This window comes from Hippocampus comes, unplaced genomic scaffold, assembly GCF_001891065.2.
Source record: "Hippocampus comes isolate QL1 unplaced genomic scaffold, H_comes_QL1_v1.1 scaffold159, whole genome shotgun sequence".
NCBI classification, from domain to species: domain Eukaryota; kingdom Metazoa; phylum Chordata; class Actinopteri; order Syngnathiformes; family Syngnathidae; genus Hippocampus; species Hippocampus comes.
Genome location: NW_017805742.1, coordinates 1,250,132 through 1,272,133, shown reverse-complemented (window position 1 = coordinate 1,272,133; position 22,002 = coordinate 1,250,132). Strand labels below are relative to the sequence as shown.

Below are 22,002 nucleotides of genomic sequence, written 5' to 3'. Positions count from 1 at the left end.
TATTGGTGCTCACCAGGAATGCATAGGCAAAATTGCACAAATTTTCACTTGAAAGAATAGTGGCGATCTTGGGATTTTTTTCTGTTCAATTTTCAAACTGTGTAAATTTAATACACTTCATCTTCAGCATGTTTAGTGCCACTTTTGTAAGTAACCACGCCCCCGTACAGGCCACGCCCCCGTACAGGCCACGCCCCCGTACAGGCCACGCCCCCGTACAGGCCACGCCCCCGTACAGGCCACGCCCCCGTACAGGCCACGCCCCCGTACAGGCCACGCCCCCGTACAGGCCACGCCCCCGTACAGGCCACGCCCCCGTACAGGCCACGCCCCCGTACAGGCCACGCCCCTTCCGCTATTTTCATCACTCGCCATTGCCATGTATGTATCATGTGAGATAGATGTCTGCGAAAGATGCTTGTTTGTTGTTGGTCACGGGGTGGTGGTGATCTTTATTATTCAACATTTTTTCCCTCCATCTGGTGGCTCACTGCGTTACTTGGCCCCAGTGCAAGCAGATTGCAACCTGACTAACATATTTGCTGACTGCTGCTACGTTCAGACCGAATGTGAAATATCGCAACACGTCACTAGTCTCGCGCGTTTGTACGCCGGGGTGACTACAACTATTCGGGTTGCTTTGAGCGCACAAGATGAAGGGCACTTCCAAACTTGGGTTCTTTACTTACGAAGTAGTTATGTGCTTTACTTGTGCAACTTATTTTGTTACTTTAAGTGGTTGTCTGGTGCATGCATATGGTAGCTAATGATTTTTTTTAATTGTGTCTTGCAGGTGTTGTGTCTGCTGAGCTTCTGGCTGCTGCTGAGACAGACGCTCACTGAGAGGGCAGAGAAGCAAAAGGAGGATGAGGCGGGTCTCTTGGGCGTACAGGTGGAGGACCAAAAGATGAAAGGTGCTTCGAAAGGTGCTGACATTGCGGAAGAATGAATGAATGAGTGATTGACCCTCTGTGTTTTCTATAGAGGAAGAGGAGCGTGAGCCCGAGGACGAGAAGGACGTCATGCACGTGCTGGGCAACATGGTGATGGCCCTGCTGGTCAAGTACTGGATTTATATCTGCGGCGGCATGTTCTTCTTTGTCAGCTTCGAGGGCACCATCGTCATGTACAAGATCATCTACATGATGATGTTCCTCTCCTGCATGGTGCTCTACCAGGTATGCCCACTTCCACCCAGTTCCGACCGGAGCAAACTGAAAAGACAAAAAGAAATAGTAATTTTACACAAAGTAAGTAGTAATGTGACGAGAATTAAGTCAGTAAGTTTAAAGACAACATACCAAATTTTACAAGAGTAAAGTTGCAATTTGGGGAGTAAAGTTGCGATGTTAAAAAAAAAAAAGTGATCTCATTTGGAACAGAAAGGTGTCATTTTTGAGTGACAAATTAACCTACCATGCATGTTTTTGGGAATGTGGGCGGAAACCGGGGTACCCAGAGAAAACCCACACAGGCACGGGGTGAACATGCAAACTCCACACAGGAAGGCCGGAGCCGGGGTCGTACCATTGACCTCGGTACTGTGAGGCAGACATACTAACCAGTTGTGCCATCTAAATATGTACCAAAAATCTGAAACTCTGCTAGGTTAGTTGTTTTTTCGAAAATGTGTGGTTTTTATCAGGAACTTTGAATAAATGAAGATTAGAGTAGTCATTTTTATACACATAAATGTGTATAAACTGTGCCTTTACTGCTTTGCTCCTTCCAAATTGCAAATTCGGTACCTGCAAGGACTGGATGTGCTGGCCTTTATTCCGGTGTCGTAAAAATTGACCGCTTCAAAATCAAATCACCCTAAAACCAAAATGTTCGCGCTCGGTTCCCTTGAGCGTGCCGTGTCACTGAACACATTGCCACTTTTTATGTCTTCCCATTAAGTAGCACACCCCTTAAACGGACCATTTTCTCCATTTCCAGGTGCACTATGAGTGGTGGCGAAGAATCCTTAAATACTTCTGGATGTCTGTGGTGATGTACACCATGCTGGTCCTCATCGCTGTTTACACCTTCCAGTTCAGATCCGACTCGGCGGAGAACACGGACAGGTTAGGTTAATGTCGGCTCCACTGTGACACATCATCGCCAATTGGAATTAAAGTCCTGTAGACTATTTATTCCCTCCATGCAGTTTCAAGGACCTGGGCCTGGAGAAATTTTCTGTGGCCGAGCTATTCACCAGGATTTTCATCCCCACCTCCTTCCTGCTGGTGTGCATCCTGCACTTGCACTACTTTCACGAACGCTTCCTGCAGCTCACAGACCTCCAGGCGGTGGTGGCCAAAGAGGAGAGCACCATCTACAGGTGAGACGAGTGTCCTCACTTTTTGGGTTATTCCAAGTTGTTCTGCCTGTTATGCAGGCAATTAAAAAACAAAAAAATGAATTTTATTTATTTATTTTTTTTTGCTTTGACTAGTGAGTGCAAACTTGATATGAGCCCTATACGGTGGTAATAAGCAGCAGTTTGGCAAATAGTCAACAATTTATCAAAAAAGAAAACTAGAGCTGTTTTATGGAACTCACTGTTAAAATTTACTGTCAAACTAGACATAAAACAAGATAAATACCACATGTTTATTTCAAACAACCAAATAACATTGCCTTAAGAACAGCCACTGCAAGCTTGATGCGTGTTCATTGGTTGTGGTTTATTTCAGTCATTGAACAGTAGCATTATGCTGAAAAATGGCCCAAAAGAGCTATGATGTCAACATATTTTACGTGCGTGTGGTTGCTATTGTAAAGAACTGGTTCAAGCACGCTTCCAGTACTCTTAAACAGCCCTAATTTCGATTCACATTCATAATGTATGCTTTGTTGTAATACGTGTCAGTCAGTGGTGTGGTATTTGTTGTCTTGTCTTTTTTTTTCTGTGGGTTTTTGCATCTCTTTGTGTGCCTTGCTGTAATCTCTTTCTGCGCCGCCACTCTTCCTCCTGTCGCAGCCACGCTAAAGTCAGCGGGCGTGTGTATCTGATCATGAATAGGTGGGTAAGAGGCTCGCTTCCTCTGGCATCCATCAGCATCCTCCCAATTCACCTGTAAAGTCCTCTAGTCTCTCCTTGTCCCTCTGCCCTGGGTCCTCCCACACTCACGCATCTCACCTGTTCCCAAAGCTCACCATCTGACCTGTCCTTTCCCTACTTATTACTTAACTTGATGCTATACTCAAGTCAAGTGGAAAGTAGGAAATGGCCCCACATGGTGTTTATGAGGTCGGACCTCTTAGTAAATAAATTGATGACCACAACAGAATATTTACAGATGTGAGGGGCAAATTGTGCATAGATACTAATTTGTGGTGATACCAAAAAAAAAAAAAAAAACCCCAAAAAAAACTATTCGAATTGAAAAATCGTTTTTTATTTGACAAACCAAATCGAATCATAACATGTTAAAACCGTATTGGAAGTTGGAAATATCTGATTTCACATTTATAGTACCTGATCTGTTCCTACTTAGCATTTTAGAACATGTCACTGCTTTCTGTCTGTTTTTTCCCTTCTGATGACCTGACTTTTTGTTTCACCACTGACCACCTTATCTCTCACCCCATCCTGAACAATTACTGTTCCTTTCTTCCAACCTGTCCTTCCCTTAATCACGCCTGTCTCATCCTTGTTACCACCTGCCCTGCAATAACACAACTCTCCTGTGATTTGGACAGACACAAATGTTTTTCCTGTTCCAGTTTGATAGCTTCCATTGTGCCTGTAGCCCAGATTGTTGAAACCCCTTGAAAAACCCATTTATCCTCTTGAAAAAGCCCCTCTTTTTTTTTTTTTTTAAAGCTATATCTGGATGAACAAACCTGTCAACAAGCATGCTCGGACCCTAAAATGACTTGAACAAAAAGCCTGAAGCCTCCGCACAAATGAACCACCTAAACACAACATGATTCTGTACCTACATTCAGTCTGTTGTCATTGTCAATTTCTCTTCTCACTCTGTGCGACTTTATTGTCCCGAGCAGCATCAAGCAAAAAATAAGTCAACACAAGTAAGTGTGAGCATCCTCATAATAATAAATTACGCAGTTGCGTGTGATTGACATGCAGCCAACCCCCCTTTGATCAAGTGTAAACCCAAAAATCAAGTCGGATTTTTGTATAGAATGCACAGAGAATGTTGCACCGCTTTGCCTGTTGCAATGTCGCGTCACTTTCCATCAATAAAGAGCGAACGACTGCAATAGAGGCCTTGGAGGATCGGCTCGAGTGCGTGTGTGTGCTGTCTTGTTTATGGGCTCATGAGGACGAAAATGGCAGTTTGATGAGAGCAGTAAATCAGAATTCATAGCATGTCTGCAGATACTTCAGCTGCTGAAATTGTAATCGTGCTGATTAATGCACATCAGTTCGGTGTAAATATTTATTTGCTGACCAAGGGCAAGAGTAAGTGATCCAGGATCTTCATAAACCTAAAAAAAAAAAAAAGATTCTCACCTTTTATTTCTGAAACATCCGACAACTAGTAGTGGTTCTTGATTCGAAAAATGGTGCCGTTAATTATTGGCTTTTACTTATAAATAAAAGTGTGCTCATTGGGGGGGGGGGGAAGAGAGATATTAAGGAACCTCTACGTACAGTTATAATTTAATGCATTTTTTAACATGCATGTTTTACTTTAAATTATTAATCAAAACGACTAGGCCAAAGAAACGGTTCCTTAGTTGTGTGTACTTGGCCCCCTTAATGAAGTGAGCAAGAGAGACAAAGTTGCAGCACTAGCTATTCAGGAAATAGTAAAGTGTAAAAAAGTGTTAAAATGGGTCTTTTCATCCATAATTAATTAAACAAAATGAATATGAAGTTTTAAACACACGCAGCCATAGAACGTCCTCATAAGTGCATAACGTAGCAGCGGCATAATGTATCGTGTATGTCTCCTCGTATGTAATAATCACCAACGTGTCCACCAGACTGGTTCACCCGGAAGGCAGCCTGGCTGACCTCACCATGCTCAGTGCCAGCTCCGCAGACGCCTCGCTGTCCCGGGGCAAGGAGGAAGAGCAGGATGCGCAGGGCGAGCAGACACTGGTGACGGTGACGGACGATTCGGCCTCTTCGGCTGGCGAGACCAAGCCCGGCAGCCTCTCAGACGCCAGGCAGTCCAGCACGGACGACAGCCAGCGCTTCAGCATGGGCACCGACCCGGAACCCAGCACCGAGCAGAGCTCCGGTATGACTGCCGTGTAATGCCATCATTTATGCCTGCCTCAAATGGAAAGAAAAAGAACGCGTATCGTAAAGCACAAAAAAAACGCCGCTATTTGATTTTTTTTGTCCTTGTGCTAAATCAATAAGTGTTGCTTTGACACCATCTTCTGGTATCTTGGTACCAAATAAACTATGGTGAAGTGAATTGAGGCGCTTCATTTTGACAAAAAGTAATGCCTCGCTGCCATCTTGTGGCATTTTGGTTCAGAGGACCTACTATGTTAACACCATCCAGGTCCAAGTTGCTCTAAACACAACACAGGAGCGGTGAGTCCCACCAGGCATCGTTCCAGCCCCGTTAGGTTTCTGGAAGCGTGACATCTGTAGGGCAACAACTGCGAAATGTTTTATTCGTTTGAAATCCACGATGATGCAGTTTCGACCAAGGTTGTGAGGTATTTCCCGCCTGGACGATTTACAAGACTCCCGCAAACCAAAGTGCACCCGTTAATCACCGCCACCAAAACGGCGGCTGTGTGTCCACCGTGCATTTTTTCTTTTCTTTTTTCTTTTTTTTTTTTCCTTCTTCCTGTGGGCCAAATTTATGTGGCGTTTAAAGTTCTGCCACCGTGCATAGCTCAACACTCACTTCAGTCTATTCCTTTTTTTGTTTTTTCCTGCAAGCAAAGTTGCTGAGTATATTTGAAAGAGCTTCGTGTTTGTTGTAAAAAAATCCATTTTGATGCACTTTGATTTTTACTATTCACAACACAGTTAACATTTTAGTTTAAAGGAAGCTTATTCTTGGAACATGATCGTTTTGTTGAAGCAATGATTTCTCGGCCCTTTTTATTTTAGCTCCTTGGCCTCTGTAGGAGGTACAAACATACAGTGGGGGTGACCAACCTCTGCCGGTTTTTCACTTTTGCATGTCGTAAAAGGACCAGGACTATGCTCGTATGCGTGATGAATGCCTCAATGGTGGGACACGGCTGTGAAGTTTAACACCCGATGCACATTTCTACCACCCTGTTGTGTTGAAAGCAATTATCATTGACGGGCAAGTATTTTATACGTCACACTCGACGGTCATTACACATGTGATTGTCATTGTAGTGTCGCTGTGTGAGAAAGTCCACGATCCAGTTTCACTGGGTTCTCTTTGAAAGGCAAAGGGCGGATAAATATGTCTTCTGGGATTTTTCTACTTTTTTTTTTTTTATAGCTTGTGGGTACACATAGTGACGCAGAAAGGAAGGAAAAACCAAGTTACGCACTTATTTTCACTTTCAAAGGTAGTAAAAGAGCCAAGATGACGCCTGTGTACAAAGGGCATGCGCTTACATCAAAAAAGCCACGCAGCTATGTGCTTTTTGGCAAATTTACATTTAAGTCTGTCATTTACGGACCCTCTTGCCAGATAGGCACTCTTGGTGGAGAAACCCTCAAATATGGGCGTTCCCTGTCAAATCTATTCAGCTGCGCATTCCCATGTTGACTTTAGCAGATTTTCTCTGAATGTGCTCCAGAGGCTGTCGTAAGTCTGGTGCTCCATGAACGTGAAACTGTGAAACATTATATTGCATTTGAAGTTTGGATTCAGTTCAACATACATCGCCTCACTTTGTCAGAGACTTAAAGAAAGCTCCCAATTGTTTGTGGGGGTGGGGAGGTGGGGAGGCGTGAGGTGATTCTGCTTCAAACATTCCTCCATTTTATAAAACAGTCGCTATTGTTTCCAGACCTGAAGAGCAAATGGCACCTAGTGGTGGACCGGCTCACCGTGCTCTTCCTCAAGTTCCTCGAGTACTTCCATAAATTGCAGCTATTCATCTGGTGGCTGCTGGAGATCCACATCATCAAGATTGTCTCCTGCTACATCGTACTGGTTTCCATCCGAGAGGTAACGCTAAAGTACACTAACAACCTGTTTGGATCAATAATGTTGATTTGGGAGTATTTTGTGTCTCAGTGGTGCTTGTATTGTTAAACCTTCCTGGAATAGGTATAACATAAGGCTACAACTATTTAAATTATTGATTCATCTGTCCATTATTTTGTCAATAAATTGAATGCAAAAAAAAAAAAAATAATAATAATAATAATAATTAGACTTGCCAACATGCTCACAGTTGCCACGCGAACATTGTGCCCGCCATGCAGGTGTCGTTGCTCAACTACGTGTTCCTATCGTCTTGGGCCTTTGCGCTGCCCTACAGCCAATATCGTCCCTTGGCATCCAAGGTCTGCAGTGTCTGGACATGCGTGATCATCGTGTGCAAAATGTTGTACCAGCTCACGTCCATCAAGCCGCTCACCTACTCTAAAAACTGCACTATGGTGAGAAATTCTTGTCGTTTTGATAAGAATCAAGGCCGCCTGCAGCATTGAATGAGCCTGCGCGTGTGTGTGTTCCCCGTGATAGCCAGCAGCTTACACCACCGAGCAGGTGGCGGAGATGCGAGGCTCTCTGCTCTATAGTGGTCTGGTGGATCCTGCCAAGTGGGTGGGCCTGCAAAAGACTGATGACTTGCTGGGCTACATCAGGGTGAGTGGAAGACCACAATCAGTCCAAGCAGATGCACTGCAGTTTGTTCATTTGAGGGTATGTGGGGACAACTGGACATTAAAATTGAAGGAGGCAGACTTATAACAAAAATTAAAAAAATGTTTAAATAAAATCCCCCCAAAATACAAGAATAAATAAATGCATACATAAATATAACACGAAAAAAAATCCAATTGTGTGTGTACGTGTGTGCACATGTCCAGCACAACCTCCTGATTCTGGCTCTCCTGGCGTTCGAGGTGACCATCTACCGCCACCAGCTATATTTCCGTCTGAGGAACAAGCTGTCGCCTCCCGCCGCCCGCATCATCTTCCATGACGTGACACGCCAACACCTGGACGTTGGCATCATCTGCTTCATCAAATATTTCATCAACTACTTCTTTTACAAATTCGGACTCGAGGTGAATTTGCTTTTCTAATTCACGTCCCGCTAAAGCCCCGGTCCCACTGAGCTGCGAACAATTGTGAGTGTTTTTGCAGGTAGAGAATGTTGCGTTCACGTCAGGATTCATTCACATTCGCAAATCTTCACCAAACGGTTCGCCAACAGTTTTTTTGGGGTTTTTTTCTTGTCAGGAGGAAATTTGGAACATGTTCTTGCGACAAGAAAAGTATACGCGAATATCTGGCGACCAGTTGCGACCATGAGCGAACATCCGTTACCTTTAAAAACACTCACAATTGTTCTCAATGCTGCGTGAATAAATGACGACCTCCCTCTTTCCAACCATCCGCAGACTTGCCTGCTGCTGGGCGTGAATGTGATCGGCCAGCGTATGGACTTCTACGCCATGCTGCATGCCTTCGCCCTCATCACCGTCATGTACCGGCGCCGCAGGAAGGCCATTGCAGAGATCTGGCCCAAGTACTGCTGCTTCCTGGCCTGCATGCTCACCTTCCAGTACTTTGTCTGCATCGGGATCCCACCTGCGGCCTGTAAAGGTCTGCAAATGCCGTCGCCGCCATTTATTTACTTTTCCGCCAAGGAGCTTTTCTTTTCAATTTTGGCTTTCATGATGTCATTTTAGGAATATACCAATTAAATTCGAAACACCAATTCTAAAAAATAGTTGAATGATATTATTCAAATAAAGTATTTTATAATACAAATATAAATTCTAACAAAACTAATGTTCAATATTGTTGTTTATAATTATAAGTTGTTTAGAACTACCGGTAATATGATATATGCAATAATAAAGTGGCCTTGAAATGTTTACTGTAAAAGTGTCAATTCATGATAGAGAAATGTTTTTAAAATCCAAAACGAATACCAGCAGTAATATAATTAGCAAAAAGTGAAACCCATTGTGCAAGTTGCAGTAATGTGTTTGCATGTTTACAATTTGCAGACTATCCTTGGAGATTCCCAAGCTCCACGACAGACTCCAACGTGGTCAAGTGGCTCTATGTTCCTGATTTTCTCTCCAGGCCTAACCCGTCCTTCCTCATCTGTATGTCGCGGCATTTTTTTTCTCCACCCCCCACCCCCAACAGCCTCATTCTCCTCAAAGCCACATTTACATGCCGGTTAAGGTAAGCGTGGGCCTCTTTTCTCCAGACGACTTCATGTTGCTGCTGTGCGCCTCCATGCAGAGGCAAGTGTTTGACGATGAGAACAAGGCGGCCGTGCGCATCATGGCCGGAGACAACGTGGAGATCTGCAGGGACCTGGATGCGTCCTCATTTAGCGTACACAACCCCGTCCCTGACTTCATCCACTGCAGGTACGCCGTTTGTTGACCGTTTAGGGCGAGTATTCTTGTGAAGCATGTCATGACTCCACTGCAGCCAGTTGTCATGATGGCTTAGAATTCCAATGTTTAGGGTCAAATGTATATGGATCGTTGAGGTCACACGAAGCAGTACAGGCCGAGGCAAGTTACGCATCCTTAGTCGTCCGCAGGCATTGATCGCATATGTTTCATATTGCAGTGTTTTGCTGCACAAAGTGGACATGTCTTTTATTAACGCACTCTACGTCCATCAACAAGACCTCGCCGCGAGGTCGAGAGCATGCCACGGCCACTCTGCACTTATTCCATCGCCGTTTCCCCCATCCAGGATCAAATTACGGAGCCCGAGTGGGGGTGGGGGTAGAAATCCATAATCTGCAAAAACACTCTCTTGGTCACTGCACTACTTAGGCACTTTTCCCCTTTGTGCTCTAACTCAATAAATAGCTTTCAAGTATGGAAAAGGTATTTTCACCCATCAAGGCGGCAATTGATCATCCCAAACTGGCTGTCAAATGAACGCTGCTTCCTATGTTTTCACCGCATCCATCACGTGTAATGGAGGCTGCCATGCACACGTTTGCGTTTTGCTGATATGTCGACATGCCCTGCGTCATACGACAGAAATGTGTGTGCCCTTTGACTGTCAAGTTTATGTCCAGAGGTATCAGAGGGACACAAGGAAATCATGCGCAACAATTAAAAACATGATCAATGTTTATTTTATTTACTTGCATTTGTATATACCGGTATAGTTTTTATTTTATTTAATATTTTATTTAAATGACATGAAAATTGAAGGTATGATTTTTGGTCCCACTTGCCCTTGTAAATCCCTCTCTGTTCACTTGAGCTCTTCAGGACACTTTGGTAACCCAACGCCCTTAAACTTGGGTTTTAAGTTGGATATCGATTGTAAATTGGATGGGCAAATCAATACGGTCACCTGAGGCAGCTGACAAACGTTTTCTTTCCTTACACAGCAGTACAGTAATTTATGCCTTCATCACATCTCACTTGGATTGCTGTAATGCACTTTAATTTGGAGTCAGGCAGCCCTCCCTCAAATTTCTCTAATTGGTCCAAAATGCTGCAGCTCGCCTCTCAAACCCCTCCCGCCCACCTTCCTATACAAAAGCCAGAATCCTATTTATTCTTCATGGTATGTGATCCAAGTTCTGTTTCGAGTTGACACTCAACTGTTCCCTGTAGGTCGTACTTGGACATGCTGAAGGTGATCATGTTCAGCTATCTGTTCTGGTTCGTGCTGACAATCATCTTCATCACGGGAACCACACGCATCAGCGTGTTCTGCATGGGTTACCTGGTGGCGTGTTTCTACTTCCTGCTCTTCGGCGGCGAGCTCCTGCTCAAGCCCATTAAAAAGATTCTCCACTACTGGGACTTCCTCATTGCCTACAATATCTTTGTCATCACCATGAAGAACATTTTGTCTGTAAGTGGATGCAACACTTTAGATTTAAAAAAGATATAATTGTAAAATATTTCCTCTTGAATCTCATCAGAATTAATTGTCATTTAGTAGAACCCAAATATATACAAAAATTCTTAAATGAATTGTAAAGAATATAATACAACAGTCTAAAAAATACACATTCATACATATACATATTAATTCTAACAAAATAAATTGCATTTCTACTTTTTTAATATGGAAATTCAATTATTCACACACTTACATAAAATAATATGTACAATATTTTCTTGTACATATTCTGTGTCATGTTTGTTTTTAAATCTAGTCAACACTTCTCGAATGCCATTTACTGCACATGCCATCAGATCAGTTTGGAATGTGTTTTGCTTTTATGGAGTGTTACCTTGTTTAGAAGAATTACTATTGTCACATGCATTGATCCACTTATACATTCCCGTTGTTTCCAGATTCGTGCTTGTGGCTACATCAACTCTCTGATCCCCAACAAGTGCTGGCTCATCCAGCTCTTCAGCCTGGCGTGCACCATCAAGGATTACAATATCAACACAAACCAGGAGCATCTCAGTAAGACACCCACACACACTCACACCTGAATGTACACCGAAACACACACACATTGTCCCATTGAAGCATTTGGTCCGAGCAGAGGTGGATCAGCGGTGCGAGCTGCCCAACGACGAGGCGGGCATCATCTGGGACAGCATCTGCTTTGCCTTCCTGCTGCTGCAGCGGCGTGTCTTCATGAGCTACTACTTCCTGCACGTGGTGGCCGACATCAGGGCCTCACAGATTCTCGCCTCCAGGTAGGCGTGGCTCCACCTCGTAGGGGTCACAAAGCTGGGTGGCGTACTCACTTCTCTTGTGTGTGCTGTGTTCCAGGGGGGCGGAGCTTTTCCAGGCCACTATCGTGAAAGCAGTGCGGGCACGTTTGGAGGACGAGCGTAAATCTGTGGAGCAGCTGAAACGACAGTGAGCTGTTCTTATTTAATTTATTCGTCTCATTTTTATATTATTTTACTTAATTTTGTTTTTGTTTTATTTTGTGTGTTTGGTTTTATTCCTTTTTTTTGTATTTTGTTTTGTGTTTTTGACATCAACTTTTATTTTAATTGTTAAGTATTATATTTGCATTTGTTGAGGCTCCCAAAATACAAAGCTAATAAAATTGTTGAATTGTCTTCTTAGACGCTGAATATTCCTGTCAAAATACAAAGCTAATAAAATTGTTGAATTGTCTTGCGCTCTAAGTGACATTCAAACATCACGCAGCACTAACCCAATTCTAATATCCTGTTTGGGCCCTCGTTGAAAATAATGACATATAAGGAGTGTATCCTGCCACATTAAGTCCATATACGAGCGGCACTCACCTTCCTGTGTGTCCGTCTGCACAGGATGGAGCGCATTAAGGTGCGGCAGCAGAAGTTCAAGCGTGGCAAGGAGAGGATGCTGAGCATGGTGCAGGAATCTGTGGACGGACGGATGCTTGCCCCGCCCCCTCCCGTTGAGGAGGACGAGGGTATGGCGAAGGCCCACCCCTGTGCCCGTGTTGATGATGCGAAGCTAACGTAGCCACTCTTCCTTTGATCTTTTACTTTGTGTCGTGTTGCACTGATGTCATTTGTTAAATTTTAGGAGCGCAGCGAACCAAAGCCAAGACCAAAAAAAAGCACTGGTGGAGGCCGTGGGTTGACCATGCTTCCAGTAGGTTGACCCCTCCCCCTCTTATACTCATTTCTTCGCTCCCATTGGCCCTTGTGTCCTCGACCAGAACGCCGCTGAGAATTCCCACTCCGTCCGAGGGCGCCAAAGGCAACGGCCGCTGTCCTCTGGTCTTTTTTAGTCCTTTTCTGTCTCTATTTAAGGACGCTGCTTGACTGTCGCTAAAGTGGCACTTTATATGATCTACTACGTGTGTTCGTAGTGCGGCAACATCGCCTTAAATAGACACGAGATGAAGACGAACGAGAAAAGGACTAACGGCCGGAGGTTGCGCTTTCGTTTAGAATGCCTGAAGTGCCCGCGGTGGGGAATTGCTCACCTGTTAAAATGTTTCCACGCAAAGATATGAAGTCCTGTCCACCTCAAAAGGTTTCATTCTTTGCCCGCAGACATGATGAAAACCATCAGGTGTCACCAGCTATTAAATCGTTACTTTTTCTAATTCAAGTTTGTTAAGTTGAGTTGTTCTAATGACCATTTGGTTGGTTTGTTCACATATTTAACAAAAAAAAAACTACAAGGGCCAAATGAGAAACCATCAAATTCTGGTGCTGGTCTGGGTTTCACAGTCAGCTTAAATTGCCGCGGTACATAGTTTTTTTTAGTACATACATCTACTTTTTGTTTCTTTTTGGCGGTAGACACAACAACTTTTGATGCCTTACCGGCCCTTTGATTTATTAGTTCACATGCTGACCGATAAACATCATGAGTGATTCCTGTGCCACTTAATGGTGATGTGGCATGTGGGTAAAACAAGAAATTAACAAATTGTGTGATGGGACTGGTACAAAGGTGCAGATGGAATCATTTCTTTTCAGTTTTTTGTTCTTCAAAGGCTGGTTACCTGTTTGGCCATGAATCATGTCAGCTTTTGCAGCCTGACCCACCACTCCCAATTTTGCCACCCCTGTACCTCAGCATCCCCCCGCCCCCTTCACACCTCCCGCTCAGCCAGTCACTTGCACTTCTGTTCAAGGACACAAGTCAGCCTTGTCGCTTTAAACTCTGCTGCCGACTCAAACACATATCACATCAGCGCTTTGTATTTGTCCTGTTAGATTCAGGGTCTTTTCCTTCCTTTCGGATGTTAGTGTTTTGTGCATCTCCAAAGTAAACCTTGTGCTGTCCCCGTCAGTGGTTAGAAGCGGCGAGTATTACCTGTTTGAAACCGACAGCGAGGAAGAAGAGGAGGAGGACGATTTGAAAGATGAGGAGCTGCCAAGGAGGTCCCCCTTCCAGGTGCTTTCTGCATAGATTTAATTGACTTGTTTGTATTTTTTCAGCCCACATATTAATCACATTTACAGCACAACCCAACATGTCTGCTGTTACACGATGCTCTACTAACCCTCACCACCTGTGTCTTCCCTCCACCTTTTGTCATCTCTGTCCATCTATGTGTTCTCCGCTGGTGTTTTGCATCCTGATTCCTCCTCACCCATTGTTTTCTCTTCCACCTATGCTTGCTCTCTCTGCCTTTGACCTCCATCTGTGTCCTGACCTGTCCTCCCTTAACCTGCGTCCTTTGATCACCTTTATCCCTATCCCAATTTCTTGTTTCCCATCTTTCTCTCTCCCTCCACCCGTGTCTTCCCCCACCTGTAGCGAGCTATCGGGAAGTTTCTGTCAGCCGTTCTGGCTTTGCCCAAGTCAGTCATAAAGCTTCCTAAAACTGTGCTTCAGTATGTTGTGAAGGCAGGAAAGGTAAACCACAACCGGCTGTTGGCTTTCTCTCCATTTGTGCATGACCACAAAGGGCCTCCGGCGTCCATCTTGAGTGTTTTGCTGCGACGCCAATTAAGTGGATATGAAATCGTGGATGTGACATTTTGCTTGTCTTGATTGTTGTTGTTGTTTTGTGACTTAATGGGTAAGTTGCACGGATTGGTTGTAAAATGTAACCTTTTGAATGCACGTCGCCTGTTTACTCTCTTTACCAATCGCTTGTGGCTTTATCCATGCAAGCACATTCTTTGTTTTTATCATCTTGTGTCTTACATTAAACTGCAGTTCCTCTACCACACGTGGATCAAAGATCCCAAAGCAGCCCTGAAGGCAAGAGCCAAGGAAAAACGCAAATTCTGGAAGAAATACACTAAGGGAGGCAGACGCAAGAAGAGCAAAAAGCAGGGTAAGTGGGGTGGGGGGGGTGGAACTGGAGACACTGTAAAATATTTTGAAAAGTGAACCAGGTGAGATTAAAAATGAAAACCTGTTTTAGTGTGAACCTCATGAACTTTGATTTAAAATTTAAAAATAACTGGATGAACTCTGAACTCAAAGATTGAAATACAGTACCTTTAAAAATGAAAGGGACAAATTTAAAACGGGTTTCTGCAGTATGTGGACTGGGCTTGCTTTATACTCCTGGCACGCCTGGAACTATTTTTAAAATTAACTGCACAAGCTTTAGACCGGTTTCAAAATAAACTGGACTAGCTTCGAACTGGGATTCAAATTAACCTAATGAACTTTGAACTGAGTTTAAAATGTTCAGTTTGGACTTTGGAATTAAAATGATCTTGGTGAGTATTAAAATGAACTGGGTGAGTTCTGAACTGGTTTGAAAGTGAACACTTTAAAACTTCCATTTGATTTTAAATGAACTGGACAGGGTTTGAAATTCCTTAATGAGTTCCTGTATGTGCTGCAGAAGCTCACGTTGGCATCGAGATGGATGATCTGTCCGACAGCCAAGAACAAGACGATAACTCTGGTCCAGGTTGGCTTCTTCTCTTTTTTTTTCCCTCTTCCTCCTGCTCCTCCTCTTATCTTCTCCCAACGATTTGAACCTTGTGCAGACAACATCTTCAAGCGTGTGTTCAACCTCATTAAGTTCACCTGGGTGCTGCTGCAGACCACCATAGACAGCTTCACCCGCTGGATGAACGAAGTGTGCCGAGAGTACATCGACATCTCCACTGTGCTGCGCATCGAGCGCTGCATGCTTACCAGGGAGGTCAAGAAGGTAAAATACCGTGCTCGCCAGGACCCTGTCCTGTGCTCAAGCATCCTGTCCTGTACTCTAGCCCTCTGTACTGACATCCTGTACTGCAGCGCCGCATCCTGTATTATCGTCTAGAATCCTGCACTGCGCTGGAGCAACCCATGCTGAGCTTGAGATCTCGTCCTGTGCTTGAGCTTTCTGTCCCCGCAATCTGTACGCGGCTTGAATGTCTTGTACTTTGCTCTGTCATTTTGTACTGCTACTCGCGCTCACCCTGAGCTGCACTCGGCTTAGTTGAGCAAATCAAGTCTGTTGATAATCCCACTTCTCCTATGCCACTGTCAACTTTAACCAGGGCAACGTGCCATCCAGGGAGAGCATTCACGTATACTACCAGAAGGCCATGCGGCTCAACATGTCGCGGCAGGCCAGCATGGACCTGCTCATTGATGATGAGTCGGCGGGGTGCTCGACGAGGGCCCGGCGTCGGCAGAGAGGCTCCCAAATGGAGAGCCAGACCTCCACGGGCTCCAGGGACAGCATATCAAGGTACATGAAAATTTAGATAAGAAGATAATTTCATCAGACACTTCATTTGGTTCACCCGCACTCATCTCATTACTTTTCTTTATGGCCCAAGCACCAGATGAAATACAACTAAGAAAACGTTGCCCCAGTTGATTTAAAATTGTGTGGACAGGTCTATCCAAACAATACGCATGAAAAAGTCTCAAGGTCTCTTGCCCAGAAGTTGGTCATTTTGTTTTGAACTAGACACCATGGGCAATTTCCAGGTCTCACCAGCCCCAATTAGAAGCAGTTATCCTAAATAGATGACCAACCCCCATTTTTAAAATGTATATGTATTAATTTATTTGTTTTTTTGCCAAAGGAATTTAATGTAACACAAGCACCAGACGAAAATTGCCTGGATCCACAATGAATTGGGAGGACATGTTTATCATTGAAGTAACAAGCAAAAAGTCTAAAGAACCATGGCCAAAATTAAAAAGGAATTCGGCCATTTTAATTTATAGACCACATCCCTCAGTGCTAACACTCCATCTCATCTTGCTTCTTCCACCCACCACCTCCATCGCTGCATCTCAGCGCCTACACCGAGGCCACAACGCTATTTTCCCGTCAGTCCACGCTGGAGGACCTCGATGGGATGCCCGAGTGCATCCCCAAAACCAGCGAGCGGGCGCGGCCCAAACTGCGCAAGATGTACGGCCTGGATGTGTCCACCTCGTCCATGGACAGCGGTAGCAGCTTCGTGTCCAGGTGCAACCAGGCTCGGACCCAACGCACACACACAAGCGCACACACACATATACTTCAGTATCCATCCATCTTGTCATGTGCATGCGTTTCATTTCCTTAGATATTATTTAGTTGGGCCAAGAACTTATCATTTGAACCAGTCAAACTTTAAACTGGTTTTAGAAATACACTTTGCAAATGTTTAATTATTCAAAAGCTTTAAATCTTACAAATTAACTTCAGAAACTGGTTTTAAATGAACAGGACCATTTTTCAAAGTTAGGCGGAAAATCTTTAACCTGGTTTTGACACTATCACAAGAAGCTTTATAAGTGTTGAAAAACAAATTTGATGAGTTTTAAACTGCCTTAAAAGTCTTTATCTGCAAAAAATGCAAAACCAAATCACAGAGCAAGGTTGGACGCAGCAGGGCACAGAAGGCAGAATGTGTTTAAGGAATTGGATAAGTAGCTCTTGTTGTCCTCTTGGCAGACTTAAATAATAACTTCATCGCTATATTTTAGTACCGGCCTATCAAATCTTATGAGATCTCATGACAGACAGGGCACCACGGAAACCATAGAAGAAGAAGTGGAGGATGAGAGGGATCACCGGCAGGAAGCGCGACGTCTTCCTCTGAAGTCCCAGGATCTGGAGGGGCCCGAGGCCGAGGCCGGAGCCTGCGGCGGATCCGAGGCAGATCCTCCGGAAGCAGCAGAAGACGAGGAGGAAGATCAAGAGGGACATGAAGTACACCGTGAGGAAGGGAGTGTGCTCTGCGATGACGGACAGGAAGTAGAACCTGAGGAGAGGAGTGTCATCTGGGATTCTTTAATCCAAGATGAAGAGCCCTCTAACCAGCTTCAGGAGGACACCATCAGTGAGAGCGAGGATGGTGGAGGAGGATGTCAGCAGGACTCTCCGCATGCCGGGGATCTCTTGTGCACCAACGACACGGACGCCTCAAAGACGTCGGATGCAGAAGTGCCGCCCAGCTACAGCAAAGCGGTCAGCTTTGACCGGCTAGAAATGAGTGATGACGACAGCGACGTGGACAGGAGACGTCGGCGCATATTCACGACCTCAGATAGCCGCTCGGATAGCAGGTCCGACATCATGCTGCCTTCCATGACCACGGAGTTGACCGCCAGCGAGCTGCTGCTCAACAAGTAAGATACAAAACCAGTCGAGCCTAGACTGTTTTGAAAATGATCTTGACAAGATTTAAACTGGACTTAATGTCACCTGGACAAGATTTGAATTTGCTTTAACATTACCTGGATGAGGAAAGTTTTCTGTTTTTTTCTTTAATTTGGCTTTTTAATTACCTGTCCAAACTTTAAAATTTTTTAAGTAATCTGGACGAGTTCTAAAGTGATTTTAAAATGAGCCGGACGAGCTTTTAAACTACCTATTTTTAAACGTGACTTGAACAGACTGTGCTCATGCACACAGTTGTAGCAATAGCAATGGACCTAGCACAGTACCCAGAGGAACCCACTTTTGCCCCATCTATCACCAGGATGTTCTATGACGAGGAGCTGGACCAGTCAGAGAAGTTCTACCAGAGCCAGCCACTGATTCTGCAGCTGTGCTATGCCTTGTACAACATGTTAGTGGCGCACTCTGAGATGGTTTGCTTCCTAGTCATAATCATCAACCACATGGTGTCGGCGAATTTTGCCACGCTGGTGCTTCCCGTCACCATCTTCTTGTGGGCCATGCTGTCCGTACCACGGCCCAGCAAGCGCTACTGGATGACCGCCATCGTCTACACCGAGGTACCAAATAAAACAAAAGTGCTTGCCATTTCAACGATCGTCCAATTTTTATACAGTTCGTGATTGGGTCCAAGCAAATCGGATCAGGACAAACTTGACTGGACAAACTTTTAACTGGATTTAAGAGACTCAGTCGTGTCTTAATGTGTTTTTAAAATATTTGTTTGAAATCCTTTTTTTAACTATTAGAATTATTTTTGAAATCCATATTTTATTTGGATTGAGCATTTAGCAATGGTGTAAACCTTTATCAGCTAACCATTGACTGCTAAACAGATTGAATGAACATGGTCTTACGTAAGTGTGTGTCTCTCTGCTTGTCAGGTCACCATCGTCATCAAATACTTCTTCCAGTTTGGCTTCTTTCCCTTCAACCAGAACAAGTTACAGAAGGACAACCCGTACCACCCGCCCAATATCATCGGTGTGGAAAAAAAGGATGGCTATGTCCACTACGACCTGGTCCAACTCCTGGCGCTCTTCTTCCACAGGTCCATACTCAAGGTAAAAGACAGTTTACATAATCACAGCTCACCTCAATTTTACAAACAGTTAACCTGACTGACAGTGGTGCCTTGAGATACGAGTGACCCGACATATGCATTCATTTCAGTGGGGAAAGATCATTTGAGATACTAGTGTTTTGAGTTGTGAGTTTGGTCACAGAACGACATCAACTAGGATCGCAAGGCACCACTATATCCTCATCATACACACCTCTAATTTAAAAATACAGTTAGCATTAGCCAGCGAGCATAATTACAGCGCACTTCAAACGTATAATCGTGCAGCGCAACTTTACATCCATTACAAGTAGTGTTTACCATTCAACATTTGCGTTAGCTTTAACCAGCTAGCACACCCCAGCTTACTTCTATTTTACTACACAGTGAGCATTAACAAGCTAACTGCACTCCAGCCCATATCTAGTTTGTAGTTGGTGTTGGCTTTAGCCAGCTAATATGATCACAGCTCATCACTATTTTACATACGCCTGGCTTGAGCCAGCCAACGTGAACATTTACCATGGATTTCGACTTCCGCAGTTAGCTTTAGCACAATCACAGCTATTTCCTTTCATACTGTTAATGCAGTGAACTGTTACATATCACTTTTGTTAGTTTAAGCCCCCTAACATAACATTTGCATTTTATACACGTTTAGCTTTATCCAGCTAACATGACTACAGTACACCTCTATTTCACAGTTACCAAGATAGGCTAACACAAATGCTATTATTTTTCATATTGATTTTGGTATCGAATGGGGCCACGTGCCATCATAGTGCCACGGCCTGTGGGACGAGGACAACCCAAATGAGAAGAGAGAGGCATCCCGTCAGAGCGAGTCGGAGGATGAGGGGAGCCGTAGGGACGAGAGCGAGAGGGAATCAGAACCCACCTCCGTTGCCACCACCAATATGTCCTCGGCGGCACGGCGGCGGCGGGACTCCACGAACACCTTACGCTCCATCAACTTCGGGACCTCGATCGACTCAGGCCACGTGCAGCTGCACCACCCACAGGAGCCCACCTACCAGCGGCGCACAAGCTCGAGTGGGGGTTCACACATCTCACACAGATCTGTGCACTCATCTGCCCGAGCCAAGCGGGGTGAGATCATCTTTTTGTGCTTCATTGGATTCCGCCCACCGCCACCACAACCACACTAGAGCCCAAAATCGGGCTTTGCATTTGAAGTCTTGTTCCTGACTCACTCCGCAGGAAGTGTCACCTCCCACAGCAGCAGCCACAAGGATGGCAGCGAAGCCAGCGTGCATCAGAAGAGCAGGATGCAGATGATCCTGGAGAAGTTGAAGGAGCAGCTCGTCAAGGCCAGAGCCTACACCGTCAAGAAGTACAACGCGTTGTCATTTTAAACCAGTCTTGAAAATTTTCAGGCATTCTCTTCGACTCCTCTTGATTTTGTATGTAATGCATTTAATAAAGCTTTGTGGGTGCTTTTCAGAATCATGGAGATCTACGTGCCCATGCGTCAGTTCTTCTATGACCTCATCCATCCCGAGTACAGCGCCGTGACCGACGTCTACGTGCTCATGTTCCTCGCCGATACCGTTGACTTCATCATCATAGTCTTTGGCTTCTGGGCTTTTGGCGTAGGTGTCACCTTTACACTGAGGTCTTCATAAGGTCGCGTAAAGCGCACCCCGAACATTTTCATAGAATGGCGCTGTTGGTATCATTGGAAATCGTAACTTTCCATCCCAAATTCCCATCCTACAATATGTTTGTTTTCTTGTAGAAACATTCGGCGGCAGACATTACTTCGTCACTGTCAGAGGATCAAGTCCCCGGACCTTTCTTGGTGATGGTCCTCATTCAGTTTGGGACCATGGTGGTGGACCGGGCCCTCTACCTACGCAAGTCTGTCATGGGCAAGGTCATCTTTCAGGTCTTCCTGGTCTTCGGCATCCACTTCTGGATGTTCTTCATCCTGCCGGGAGTCACCGAGAAGTAAGAATATACACGCTTACCGTCTCGCTGTCAAATGTCATTTGACATTTGTCATGTGTTTATTTTTTTAAGGCGTTTCAACAAGAACAACGTGGCTCAGATGTGGTATTTTGTGAAGTGCATCTACTTTGGGTTGTCAGCCTATCAGATCCGGTGCGGTTATCCCACCCGCGTGTTAGGGAACTTCCTCACCAAGAGCTACAATTATGTCAACCTCTTCCTCTTTCAAGGGTAAGGAAGTCACTTTGCACAAAGAAAATCATTCCCCAAAAATGAAAATAAACAAACCAATGTTGTTTCCAGGTTCCGTATGGTTCCATTCCTGACAGAGCTGCGTGCCGTGATGGACTGGGTGTGGACTGACACATCGCTCTCTCTATCCAGCTGGATTTGTGTGGAGGACATCTACGCTCACATCTTCATCCTCAAATGCTGGCGAGAGTCGGAAAAGGTGCCGGAATAAAATGCATTTCCGACGTTTTAGAAGTGTAGCCGAGCGAGAAATGCGATTGCCTTGAAATTATTTCCTGGTTCAACTTTTTTTTTTTTTTTCTTGTCCCCCCCCTCAACATGTCTTATATTATAAGATAATAGCATTAACACCCTTTGGTTTTAACCAAGTCGTTTGAAAGAGGTAAAGAGACAGAAGAGAGAGAACAAACAGCAAAAGAAAACTATCTTTCCACCCATACAGAGGTACCCTCAGCCACGAGGCCAGAAGAAGAAAAAGGTGGTGAAGTACGGCATGGGTGGGATGATCGTGATGCTGCTCATCTGCATCGTGTGGTTCCCGCTGCTCTTTATGTCACTCGTCAAGTCCGTGGCCGGCGTGGTCAACCCGCCACTGGACGCTTCCTTCGAGA

At 44.7% G+C, this 22,002-nt stretch overlaps 1 protein-coding gene across 1 annotated transcript in view; it reads left to right on the top strand.

Annotated features, from left to right (window-relative positions):
- The window catches only part of piezo2b (piezo-type mechanosensitive ion channel component 2b), a 51,799-nt gene that overhangs the window by 21,092 nt on the left and 8,705 nt on the right, over window positions 1–22,002 (top strand). Inside the window, exons 14-43 of the mRNA XM_019883768.1 lie at window positions 794–914; window positions 985–1,178; window positions 1,942–2,069; window positions 2,153–2,326; window positions 4,945–5,204; window positions 6,925–7,085; window positions 7,346–7,522; window positions 7,608–7,730; window positions 7,955–8,155; window positions 8,492–8,696; window positions 9,107–9,208; window positions 9,316–9,481; window positions 10,703–10,946; window positions 11,396–11,513; window positions 11,596–11,752; window positions 11,829–11,918; window positions 12,344–12,468; window positions 12,585–12,653; window positions 13,810–13,913; window positions 14,685–14,805; window positions 15,328–15,396; window positions 15,476–15,642; window positions 15,977–16,170; window positions 16,732–16,905; window positions 17,445–18,053; window positions 18,407–18,665; window positions 18,990–19,169; window positions 19,951–20,278; window positions 20,390–20,522; window positions 20,634–20,664. Coding sequence (XP_019739327.1) covers window positions 794–914; window positions 985–1,178; window positions 1,942–2,069; window positions 2,153–2,326; window positions 4,945–5,204; window positions 6,925–7,085; window positions 7,346–7,522; window positions 7,608–7,730; window positions 7,955–8,155; window positions 8,492–8,696; window positions 9,107–9,208; window positions 9,316–9,481; window positions 10,703–10,946; window positions 11,396–11,513; window positions 11,596–11,752; window positions 11,829–11,918; window positions 12,344–12,468; window positions 12,585–12,653; window positions 13,810–13,913; window positions 14,685–14,805; window positions 15,328–15,396; window positions 15,476–15,642; window positions 15,977–16,170; window positions 16,732–16,905; window positions 17,445–18,053; window positions 18,407–18,665; window positions 18,990–19,169; window positions 19,951–20,278; window positions 20,390–20,522; window positions 20,634–20,664 — 5,184 coding nt within the window. The remainder of the gene's footprint in view (window positions 1–793; window positions 915–984; window positions 1,179–1,941; window positions 2,070–2,152; window positions 2,327–4,944; window positions 5,205–6,924; window positions 7,086–7,345; window positions 7,523–7,607; window positions 7,731–7,954; window positions 8,156–8,491; window positions 8,697–9,106; window positions 9,209–9,315; window positions 9,482–10,702; window positions 10,947–11,395; window positions 11,514–11,595; window positions 11,753–11,828; window positions 11,919–12,343; window positions 12,469–12,584; window positions 12,654–13,809; window positions 13,914–14,684; window positions 14,806–15,327; window positions 15,397–15,475; window positions 15,643–15,976; window positions 16,171–16,731; window positions 16,906–17,444; window positions 18,054–18,406; window positions 18,666–18,989; window positions 19,170–19,950; window positions 20,279–20,389; window positions 20,523–20,633; window positions 20,665–22,002) is intronic.